Source organism: Phaseolus vulgaris, chromosome 2 (genome assembly GCF_000499845.2).
Source record: "Phaseolus vulgaris cultivar G19833 chromosome 2, P. vulgaris v2.0, whole genome shotgun sequence".
Lineage (NCBI taxonomy): Eukaryota > Viridiplantae > Streptophyta > Magnoliopsida > Fabales > Fabaceae > Phaseolus > Phaseolus vulgaris.
Genome location: NC_023758.2, coordinates 26,939,098 through 26,950,485, shown reverse-complemented (window position 1 = coordinate 26,950,485; position 11,388 = coordinate 26,939,098). Strand labels below are relative to the sequence as shown.

Here is an 11,388-nt window from a genome sequence, read left to right as displayed (position 1 = left end):
TTTCTTTGATTTTATTCTTGAATATAATAAAAGTGAAAATCCCATTTGTTCTCTCTTACCAAACAGTAGTTACAAAGTGAACACAAAAAAAAGAAAAGATCTTAATTCCATAATTTGTGCAAAGCATGAAAATGAAAAAACCAGTCTTCTCTGTTTAATTACAAATTACAATCCCATTTCAAATTTCAAAACCAAAACTCTCTCTTTTCTCTCTCTCTTTTCTCTCTCTCTCTCTCTCTCTCTCTCTCTCTCTCTCTCTCTCTCTCTCTCTCATTCTGTGAGAGAGAAGTGCATACAAAGCTCTGAAACTCTACTCTGCCAAACTCCATTGTTGTTCCTTCCATGCAACAACCATGTCTCTCCTCAGCAGATTCTTCTACAAGCGTCCTCCTGATGGCTTACTGGAATTCGCGGACAGAGTCTATGGTAAGTTCCTAATTCCCATTTCGCTTTCGATTTTGATTTTGATTTCATCAAATTTTCCATTTTCCTTTTCAGTATTCGATTCCTGCTTCTCCACCGAAGCGCTTCCCGAGGGAATGTACCAGCTCTACCTCCGCCAAATTCTCTCCGACCTCCACGAGGACTTCCCGGAATCCTCCTTCCTCGCCCTCAACTTCCGCGACGGTCACACCCGCAGCCGCTTCTCACGCCTCCTCTGCGACCTCGACGCCACTGTCATCGACTACCCCAAGCAGTACGAGGGCTGCCCCCTCCTCCCCCTCGCCCTCCTCCACCACTTCCTCCGCCTCTGTGACACCTGCCTCGCTGACCCCGCCGCCGTGGTCCTCTTCCACTGTGAGCGCGGCGGCTGGCCCCTCCTCGCCTTTCTCCTCGCTGCTTTCCTCGTTTTCCGGAAGGCGCAGAGTGGGGAGCGCAAGATTCTAGAGATGGTTCACAGGGAGGCGCCGAAGGGGCTGCTGCAGCTGCTGTCGGCGCTCAACCCGATGCCGTCGCAGCTGCGGTATGTGCAGTATGTGGCGCGGAGGAACATTGGCGCAGAGTGGCCTCCGCCGGAGAGGGCGCTTTCTCTGGATTGTGTGATACTAAGAGGGGTTCCTGGGTTTGATGGGGGAAATGGTTGCAGGCCGTTTTTTAGGATTTTTGGGAGGAATTTGCTTAGTAAAGGCGGGCTTTCCACGCAGATGATTTATAATATGCATAAGAAGAAGAAGAGTTTGAGGCATTATAGACAGGTTTAGTGTGTGTGTGTGTGTGTTTGTTTGAGTTTGCTGTGGGACAACTAATATATGGTTGCTTGAGTGCTTTTGGTGCTGTTCTCCAATTCTGTGTGTGGGTGTGTATTTGGTTCTTTTGCTTATCTATCACTAAAATTTAGTTTTACTTTGGTAATTTGTGTAAGAAAGGTTTGCTGTTCTCCAATTCTGATTGGAGAATAACGATAAAAATAGCTAAGGGAAAGTATACAAGTTATTGGTTGTTGTGTTTGTGTGAATTAGTTGATGCTGGAATGAATGTGTTGTGTTTTTATCTCAGGCAGACTGTGATGTGATTAAGATTGATATTCAATGCTTAGTACAAGGGGACGTGGTATTGGAGTGTGTGCATTTGGATTTGGATCCGGAGAGGGAGGTGATGATGTTTCGAGTGATGTTCAACACTGCTTTCATTCGATCAAACATTTTGATGCTGAATGCTGAGAACTTGGACATTCTGTGGGATTCAAAGGAGCGGTATCCAAAGGGCTTCCGGGCTGAGGTGAGTTTTATGTTATAGTGTATGTATTGTGAAAAGTTAAGACTTCGATTCTTTGTTGTATTGTAATGGTTGTGATTGTTCTGCTCTGCATTAAGGTTATTGGTTTTAATCTGATCTTGGAAAGCCTTTAAATTTAGGTTTTGTTTGGGGAGGTTGAAAACATAAGTCCTCAAAGGGCTCCCACAAGTATTTTAGATGGCGAGGTGAAAGGTGGATTACCCATTGAGGCATTTTCAAGGGTTCAAGAACTTTTCAGTGGCGCAGAATGGATTGACAGTGGTGATTCTGCTGCTGTATGGCTGCTCAAGCAGCTTACAGTCTTAAATGACCCCAAAGAGTTTTCAAGGTTTCAGGGTAGAGGAAGTTGGTATTCATCACCTGCTGACTCTGAAGAAGAAAACAATGAATCGAGCACTGCTGATAGTTCAGATGAGGCCTTTGATGTTATTCCTAGGTCTTATGCTGATCCTTCTAAATTATTTGCATCTGATACACCTGATTTGGTTCATTTAACTTTTGAAAATAACGGTGGAGATTATGTAAATCTAACTTCAACAACACCTAATCAGTCACTAACTGATGATGTTTCATTACCTCTTCATGCTCTAAGTAAGGAATCTTCTCCTTGTTTGTCTCCACCATCACCTTCACATGTTCCCGCTACTCAACCTCTTCATATACCAGCACCACTGCCTCCATCATCAATACCTGTACAGCCAAGTTTAGCTCCTCCCCATCCTCCCCCACCTCCGCATCCTTTAGTTCAGAATCTGAACAATGCTTCTACATTGCCTTCACCTCCTCCTCCACCCACTCTCCCCCCTATAGGTAGGGATGCGAATAGCTCTCCTGGTTTACCTCCACATCCTCTAGGATCTGTACAAACAAGTTCAGCCCCTCTACCACCACCTCCTCCTCCTCCTCTTCCTCCTGCTCCAGTACCTGTACAAAAAAATTTAGTCCCTCCTCCTCCAGGTCCTGTGCAAACAGGTTCAGCCCCACCACCACCACCACCACCACCTCCACCTCCTCCAGGTCTTGTACAAACAGGTTCTGTTCCGCCACCACCTCCACCTCCTCCTGGTCCTGGTCCTGGTCCTGTACGAACAGGTTCAGCTCCACCTCCGCCCCCTCCAGGTCTTGTACAAACAGGTTCTGTCCCGCCACCACCTCCACCTCCACCTCCACCTCCTTTTGGTCCTGTACGAACAGGTTCAGCTCCACCTCCACCTCCACCCCCACCTCCTCCAGGTCCTGTACAATCAGGTTCAGCTCCACCTCCACCACCACCTCCTCCAGGTCCTGTACAAACAGGTTCAGCTCCACCTCCACCTCCGCCTCCTCCAGGTCCTGTACGAACAGGTTCAGCTCCACCTCCACCTCCACCTCCTCCAGGTCCTGTACGAACAGGTTCAACTCCACCACCACCACCTCCTCCTCCAGGTCCTGTACGAACAGGTTCAGCTCCACCACCACCACCTCCTCCTCCAGGTTCTGTACGAACAGGTTCAGCTCCACCACCACCACCTCCTCCTCCAGGTTCTGTACGAACAGGTTCAGCTCCACCACCACCACCTCCTCCTCCAGGTCCTGTACGAACAGGTTCAGCTCCACCACCACCTCCTCCTCCTCCAGGTCCTGTACGAACAGGTTCAGCTCCACCACCACCTCCACCTCCCCCAGGTGCTGTACGCACAGGTTCAGCTGCACCACCACCTCCACCTCCTCCAGGTCCTGTACGCACAGGTTCAGCTGCACCACCACCTCCACCTCCTCCAGGTCCTGCACAAACAGGTTCGGCACCACCACTGGCCCCAAAGCCCCCAGGTGCTCCTCCTCCTCCACCTGGTCGTGGTGCATCTCCAATGCCACCTCCACCTCCTGCAGCTACAGGCTCTGGTGTGGCACCACCACCTGGCAAAGCTTCAACAACAAATGTTGGTAGAGCTCATGGTATTGGTGTTACTGTTAATGCTCCAAAGAAAACTTTGCTAAAACCTCTACACTGGGTGAAAGTGGCCCGAGCAGCCAAGGGAAGTCTATGGGCTGATTCACAGAAACAGGATAGCGGACCAAGGTACTGATTACAGAATTTTGATATGGATATCAAACATGATTTTCATAATAATGATACTTGTGTTGTGACTGGAAACTGACATTTTTTAAAGTGTTTGTGGGTAATTTTGTTAATTTGCCTAACCTCCCTTCTTTTGATAGGAATCGAAGGGAGGGTGGGATGCAATTCCTATTTAGCATTTCTGATTTTAAATAATGAAATGTTTGTTAGGGCCCCTGAGATAGATATATCAGAACTTGAGACCCTGTTTTCAGCAGCATCTGCATCTGATGGGAGTAGTGCTAAAGGTGGAGGTCGGCGTGGTCCTAATATTAACAAACCGGAGAAAGTACAATTGGTAAGCAACTCCTTGGCATAAATTATTTTATCAACTAATGCTTTGGAGTTATATGCATGATTATAAGATCCTATCATGGTAATTAGGAATTATTCTGGTATTAAAATGGCCATTGAAAGAGGCATAGAAATTGCTTTTTAATTAAGATAAAAAGTCACAGAAATTTTATTGCCAAAGATGTTTTATATTGGATTGAATTGATAGGCAGTTATCTGACGAAACAGATATTCCTCAAATGCAGACAAACCTAAATGCAGAGCATTTTTTATCTGTAAATTGTCTGATTAGTTGTATTTAATTAGTAAAAAAATGTATAACTAATAAACCCAAACTCCTTTTCCCTATATTGTCAGGTTGACTTGCGTAGAGCATATAACTGTGAAATAATGCTCTCTAAAATCAAAATTCCTTTGCCAGATATGCTTGTAAGTTTCCCTTGCTCTCAGTTTACTTGGCTCTTGTTTATTCAGTGAAATTACTTTTCGGATGTTTCTATGTGTTGCATCATATGGCAAATCTGGATTTAGTCCTAAACTTTTTTGCACAAACATACTTATTGTATTTAGGTAGATACTGGTGTAGTTGAGTAATCCATGTAGATGATACCATATTGACAAAATTGTTGAGTTATGGCTCAACTTAATAGTATAAAAATATACCTAATGGGATTGGGTTTTACAGGAGGATTCCTTGTGCTTATTTTTTGCCGTTCTCTGTTCCTTCATTATATTCTTCTTTTATTTCAAAAAAGAATAAAAGTAAAAAACCTAATGGAGGAGCATGCATTTTGTTTTTATTTTTCTTAATTTGTGTGAATGCATCCAAGTATTCTAGTTTGGTTCTGACCAGGACATTTTGGAGTGATAAAGGGAATTTATTACAATTTTCTTGAAGGCTACTTGGAGTGGAAACTTTGATCAATTTGTTGAATTGATTACTTTATATTGAATCCTCAAGCAAAAATGGAATGTTAACAAATACAGTGGCAGATTGGTTTAACTCCTTGTTTTAGTTGAAAGCAAACTCCAAGCAAAAGTATTGAAATATAGCCACAAATGTCATTAATTGATGCTTCTAATTTTCTTCCAGTAAGTTGTTATTCTTTTGTTTTGGTTTGCTTTAGGAGTAATTGTCAATGTCTTCCTACATACTTCTCTCGTTTAATATGCTAAAAAAATTCTTTTTGTATGAAAAAGCATTCTATAGGATTTAATATTTTATTCCATGCATTCATGTTTATGTGAGTTTGAATTGGCTTATTTTGAGGTAAAATAAGTTTTTTTCTTAGCCAATTTTCCCTAGAGATATTTTGAAAAAAAAGCTTTCCTAAACATGTACCTAGTGAAATGATTATATGTTTTATTTTATCCTTGTCTACTTTTGATAGTTTACTTTGTAGATTTTAGACAAAGTCATCTGTGAAGGAGGTTTTTTCATTGTTGACAATGTCCTGTTTCACCTTTGAATTGTTTAGACTTGAAGTTGTCAGAGATTAATTGATGTAATTTTTGAAATTTATTGAGTGAGGTTAATAATCATTTGAGTTCATTATTATATTGAGCAGGTGGATTTTTTGATTGCTTTCTCTTCTCATTTTGTTTGATAAAAGCTTACATAATGAGAATATTTTAGCCTAGTTGTATTTTTTAATATAAATATTAATTCACTTATACTTCAGTCTGTGATGAGGTTGGTTTTAGATGACATTTTTTTCCATGTTTTCTCTTACTAGTTAGCATTTATGTGGGTTTTGTTTTTTATTTCAGAAAGCGGTACTGGCATTGGATTCTGTAGTTCTTGATATTGATCAGGTTGAGAATCTCATCAAGTTCTGTCCAACAAAGGAAGAGATGGAAGTGTTAAAGGTACATCTATGCCCTTGTCTGAGCAGGAACCCATAAAAAATGTATGAACTGTAATGTGTGACTTTATTTGCTACAATAGTATCTTGGTTGCAATGTTTTAACCTTTACACTCTTTTTACTTGGTTTCAGCCTCAAAATCTGGAATCATATAATGGTATATTTGTTTGAAAACATGAAGGTTGCCATCTTAGCTTGATTCAGTAACAATTTTTAAAAAGTACATGAAACATATTTTCCTATGGCTTTGACTTATTTTGTTAGGATTTCACATATTATAATTTCTTCATTATATAAAAGATGGAGAGACTTTCTCCTTTACAGAGAAAACCCTCTCTTAGCACATAGTGAAGAAAATACGACAACTCCTTTCCAAAATCATCTCCTGCCTCTCTTTCCCTTCTTCCCCAGTCTCCCCTATATAGTTCCTCTTCCATTTTCGCATGATCCTCAAATTCGCTTTACCACTCAACATGTGACAGCTGTCCTATATGGTATTGGTACATGTTGCCTTAACCCACATCTATTCAACCTTTTTTTTTTGTAGTATACAGTGTGTAATGGGCCTATCAAAACATTAATAAATTGGTTTAGATTGTTCCATTTTGTTCAAGGGAATGACAACTGTCATAGAAGTTTTTTATATTAATTGGTCAAATATATATATATATATATATATATATATATATATATGAGAGAGAGAGAGAGAGAGAGAGAGAGAGAGAGAGAGAGAGATTTCCAGCTTACTATTTTTTTTAAATAAATGCTCAATCTTCTTAATGATACATAAATTGTGAAAGTCTGGTTCAAATTTCTTCGTAAAAGAAGAGATGCTACATTGTCTTTTTTGAGTTTTTCCTCACTAAAATCTTTTTGTTTCCAGAATTATACAGGAAACAAGGAAATGCTTGGCAAGTGTGAACAGGTTTTTCTCACTTATACTCTTTAGTCAATAAATCCCTGTAACTTATTTATGTTGATTTTAATATATTCTTTTCTCAGTTTTTTATGGAGCTGATGAAAGTTCCACGTGTGGAATCCAAATTAAGGGTTTTTGCTTTTAAAATCACCTTTTCTTCGCAGGTATGTTATCTAGGCTATGAACTTATGATATCTCTCTGTATGCTTTTACTGTAATATTTTATGTGTAAAGACTTGTTTTTCTTGCTTCTTCAGGTAAACGATTTGAAGGTAAATTTGAACACAATCAACAATGCAGCCAGAGAGGTATGGTTTAATGGTTATTAGTTGACAAACATGAAGGCATATTTGGGCTGCTTCTTCATGCTACATTACTCGTACTTTTAGGTGAAAGAATCTGGAAAATTGCGTCAAATAATGCAGACTATTCTTACTCTGGGAAATGCCTTGAATCAAGGAACAGCACGGGGTAATCTTTTGTTAACTCTAGTGCTCCTTTAGTTTAATTAGGGATGGATTTCTTGTTGACATTTCATCTCACCATCATTTGACAAAATGAGAAAGTTTCTGCTATGCTTTTTTAAGACTAAACTTCTATGTTGCTCATTGCAGGATCAGCTGTTGGATTCAAATTGGATAGCCTTCTTAAATTATCTGATACTCGTGCAAGAAATAATAAAATGACTTTAATGCATTATTTGTGTAAGGTAGATATGTCAAAATCTTCAAATTTTATTTTGCATTTTACCATTGTATCTTTAGGGTATATATGTCTTTTCCACCCAGTTGAAACTTCACAATATTCAAGTTCTAACATCATTTGTTTGTCATAGATGCTAATTTTATACGATACCTTACAAGTTATTATTTTCTCTTTAGCTTCTTGCGGAAAAAATGCCAGAATTGCTAGATTTTGATAAGGATCTTGTCCATTTGGAAGCAGCTTCTAAGGTATTCTCTGTCAATAACATTTTCATTAACCTTATTGATGTTAGATGTACTACAGATGATCTTATGAACTTGCTTATTGGGTTGTGTTCTCTATGTCCAATAGATTCAACTAAAAGCTTTGGCTGAAGAAATGCAAGCTGTAAGTAAAGGTTTAGAGAAAGTTGAGCAAGAACTCGCTACTTCTGAAAATGATGGTGCTATATCTACAGGATTTCGTAAGGTGAGAAATAAAAAACGTTGGCTTATACCTGAATGCGTTATACTTCTCTTCTCTAAGATACTTCTCTACTAGAGAATAGGGAAGTTTGTCTTATTCAACTAATAGCAGCTTCAAGACATGCTTATATTATATTTTTTTTATCCATTCCTCGGCATCCCCATTTTCAGCACCCGAACACAAAAATATACTGCATAAAAAAATAAGAAGCCTCAGCTACAATTCTAGCTTGACTCCATTCATTCTATGAAAAAACTAAAGAAAATCATGAGGTTATGCTTTCAAGGCATCAAATCTTAACTAAATGCTTCCTTTTAGTCACTTTGCTACATAATGACATATTTGTTAAAAGTAGTAATGTGGTCTTCAATAAATTGTAGTATGGTTAGCAATTGCTAGCTATCACGTATGTAGGTGATTTTATGTGTCTTGTTACATGGTCCCATGGTGAAAACCTTGATTTAATAAGTGATTTGTTTGTATATACCTAAGATTTTCTCAGAATATTTTATAGAATCTTACTACTCACCAATCAAATCCTATGATTTGATACAATTTGGCTACCTATTAATTCATATCATAAGATGAATCTCAAATGACTTTGAATCTTTTGATACATATATAGATCGGTGCAATCTTGCATCCTTAATACATATAAAAATTCAACAATTCTTCGATATTGTTTTGATTTTGTTACTCTTATTTTGACAAATCTTGTGAAAGAAATTGAAAAGTCATAAAAACTTAATTTGTTGAATTAAAAAAAATGGAAGAAGCAATTATGAACTTATCCTATTTGACTATTCCACATGTTTATTTGTGAGTATTCAATGCAATTGCCTATTAAATTGCTTAATTTTCCATTTTTCTAAAAATAGAGACATCCCAAAATTAGATATTTACCAACATTTTCTTAAAATACTTATGGTTAAGTTGCTTTAGCTATTTCTAGTTTAATATAATTACATTGAACACTATATATCATCTATATAATGTATTTGATTTAACATTATTTTCAACCATCTTTGAATCTTTGTTAGGATACACAGAGGAGGAGTTAGTTAGAATTAGAATAGTCATGAATTAGTTACTTGATTTGCTAGTTAGATATAAATAAGAAAGAAGGAGAGGGGGAGGGGGAGTGTGTAATATTTTTGTAGATTGAGCTTTAGCTCTTTGTGAAGGACAAACCCTTGGAGGAGAGAGTGCTCTCCTATTTCTTGTTCTTTTCTTTCTATTCAATAAAAACCTTTCTTTTCTTCTCTTTATAATTCTTGGATCCTAACAATCTTCCACTTGAAGGAGTATATGAGTAAAAGATATATAAGGATCAGTAGCTTACAATAGAAGCTTAAGAAAAGAAAAAGATTACCATAAGAATTTACCCTTAGGTTTCTAGGTTGTGGATAGATATAACACAACAACTTTTGCTCAGAAGACAATATAAACTATTCTAATACTTACAATTTGATACAAACTATAATTCATGATTCAAAAATAACGATTCAAGATTTGAAAACCTTGTTTCTCAGTGATTCTCAGTAACAAATTTCTTGCTCAGGTGTTGAAGAATTTTCTTGATATTGCTGAAGCTGATGTGAGGTCCCTTATATCATTGTATTCGGAAGTGGTGAGTCCTGTTGTAGTAATAATTTTTCTCTTTCTTCTTTTTTTCTCGGTGTTGCTCTAAAGTTGGAGATTTTGATGCTCCATCCCAGATAAAAGTCATTAACTTAGGGCTGTGTTGTTGACTAAGTGTGCCAACTACTTATTTTTTGGTTTTGATCTTGAGTCTTTCTTTTCCAGGGAAGAAGTGCAGACTCTTTGTCCCAGTACTTTGGAGAGGATCCAGCTAGATGCCCCTTTGAACAAGGTTTGGTGTTCTCTACAGTCTACAGACTCCACACATGCACAATATCTGGGTTTTTTTAACGTTGTTTTTGGTTGCAATGATTAAGTAGAAGGGTATGCCATGGATTTCGGTTTTCCTTGCAGTGATGACTAATTTTGGGTATGGTTTTATGAAATTCAAAATCTTGGATTGCTGAAGCAGTGCGAATATGCCTTGATGAAGAGAATAACCATTTTTCCTCGATCAGTTTATCATAAGGGATTATCTTAGTATTTTTACGAGGCTAAACGTGTGTTTGTTATTTTATCATTTTATTCTTTCTGAATCTTATTTCCTTATGCTGTAGGCATGTAGTATCTTTGATTTTTAGCCTTTTAATTAATGAAGTAAAAACTCCTCAAATTCTCAATTGTGTTGGAGAGTTTCACTGTGCTTTGAGAAATTGGAATAATCATCACTAAGTAGGTATTTCGGGAGATTAATTTCATTCCATGGCATTACTTTCGCTGTCCTTTAATTCCCTGGATATGCCTATGGTTTTGGTGTCCTCCTGATTGATGCACCTTAGCATCGTAAAAATTCATGGTGCTATTATTTCTCCTGAGAGGGTCAACCTAGGTGCACGGTAATGTTGCTTCCTTGTGATCTAGAGCAAGGGTAAGGCCACACACATTTACCCTCTTAGATCATTGCCACCGTTTTCTTGTTATTGCTCATAAAGATGATTTTTGGTTTCTTTTGTAAATGATTATTCTGACTGCTAAAGTTGTGTTGTTGTTGCAGTGACACAAATCCTTGTTGTCTTTGTCAAGATGTTCAACAAGTCAAGGGAGGAGAATGAAAGGCAGGCAGATGCTGAAAAAAAGAAATTAGAGAAAGAAGCCTTGAAGGAAAGGGCAGCAAATAATTCACATTCCAAAAGAGACGTGATTCGGTAGATACATACCTGAACATCTAACAAGAAAGCCGCAGAGTTACTTTCAGTTCTTAACACACTGTGTTACAAATTTTGGACGGTCTGAAATCCAATTCTTGCATTGCATGCACCAGTGGGAAGATGATGGTGGTTAGTGAGTTCCTTCCCATAGTAGGATGAGGATGAATGTGCCTCTCTCCCTTTCTTCTGCACTGCTGCTAAAGGAGAAATACATGTACAGACTGTGGTGGTCTTTTGTAATTATACCACAACCCAACTGATATACAAAATTCACGTTTTCTTCCTCTTTAAAGTATAGGGGCCATATATAATTTTTTCAACTTCAATTTTTCTTGTGCTTTAGACCATTGCACATTCACTTCTCATTCTCAATTTGTAATCAATATACAGATCATTTTTGTAATTAAAAAGCACTTTAGATGTATCATAATGAATTCCTCTGGTGTATTATAGAAAATCATTGTCAACACCCAAAAGAGAAGAATATAATTGTTAAATAATGGATTAAAATGATA

General features: G+C 38.0%; 1 protein-coding gene across 1 annotated transcript; it reads left to right on the top strand.

The window, feature by feature from the left end:
• The first annotated feature begins 156 nt into the window (after positions 1–156).
• On the top strand, positions 157–11,330 carry LOC137811136 (formin-like protein 14). Its single transcript, XM_068612741.1, has 17 exons — positions 157–426; positions 499–1,196; positions 1,498–1,719; positions 1,857–3,796; positions 4,007–4,133; positions 4,487–4,558; positions 5,900–5,998; positions 6,879–6,920; positions 6,998–7,078; positions 7,172–7,222; positions 7,304–7,385; positions 7,529–7,623; positions 7,796–7,867; positions 7,971–8,087; positions 9,646–9,714; positions 9,891–9,957; positions 10,720–11,330. Exons 1-17 carry the CDS (start codon positions 354–356, stop codon positions 10,872–10,874), a joined length of 4,062 nt encoding a protein of 1,353 aa, XP_068468842.1. The 5' UTR covers positions 157–353; the 3' UTR covers positions 10,875–11,330.
• Positions 11,331–11,388: the final 58 nt, after the last annotated feature.

What these genes read in the sequence shown, in the direction of transcription:
- LOC137811136 (XM_068612741.1), top strand. Translation starts at nt 354, where the DNA reads ATGTCTCTCCTCAGCAGATTCTTCTACAAGCGTCCTCCTGATGGCTTA. An exon ending in AAACAGGATAGCGGACCAAG is followed by an intron (nt 3,797 to 4,006) that starts GTACTGATTACA and finishes AATGTTTGTTAG; the next exon opens with GGCCCCTGAGATAGATATAT. An exon ending in TAGATGCCCCTTTGAACAAG is followed by an intron (nt 9,958 to 10,719) that starts GTTTGGTGTTCT and finishes TTGTTGTTGCAG; the next exon opens with TGACACAAATCCTTGTTGTC.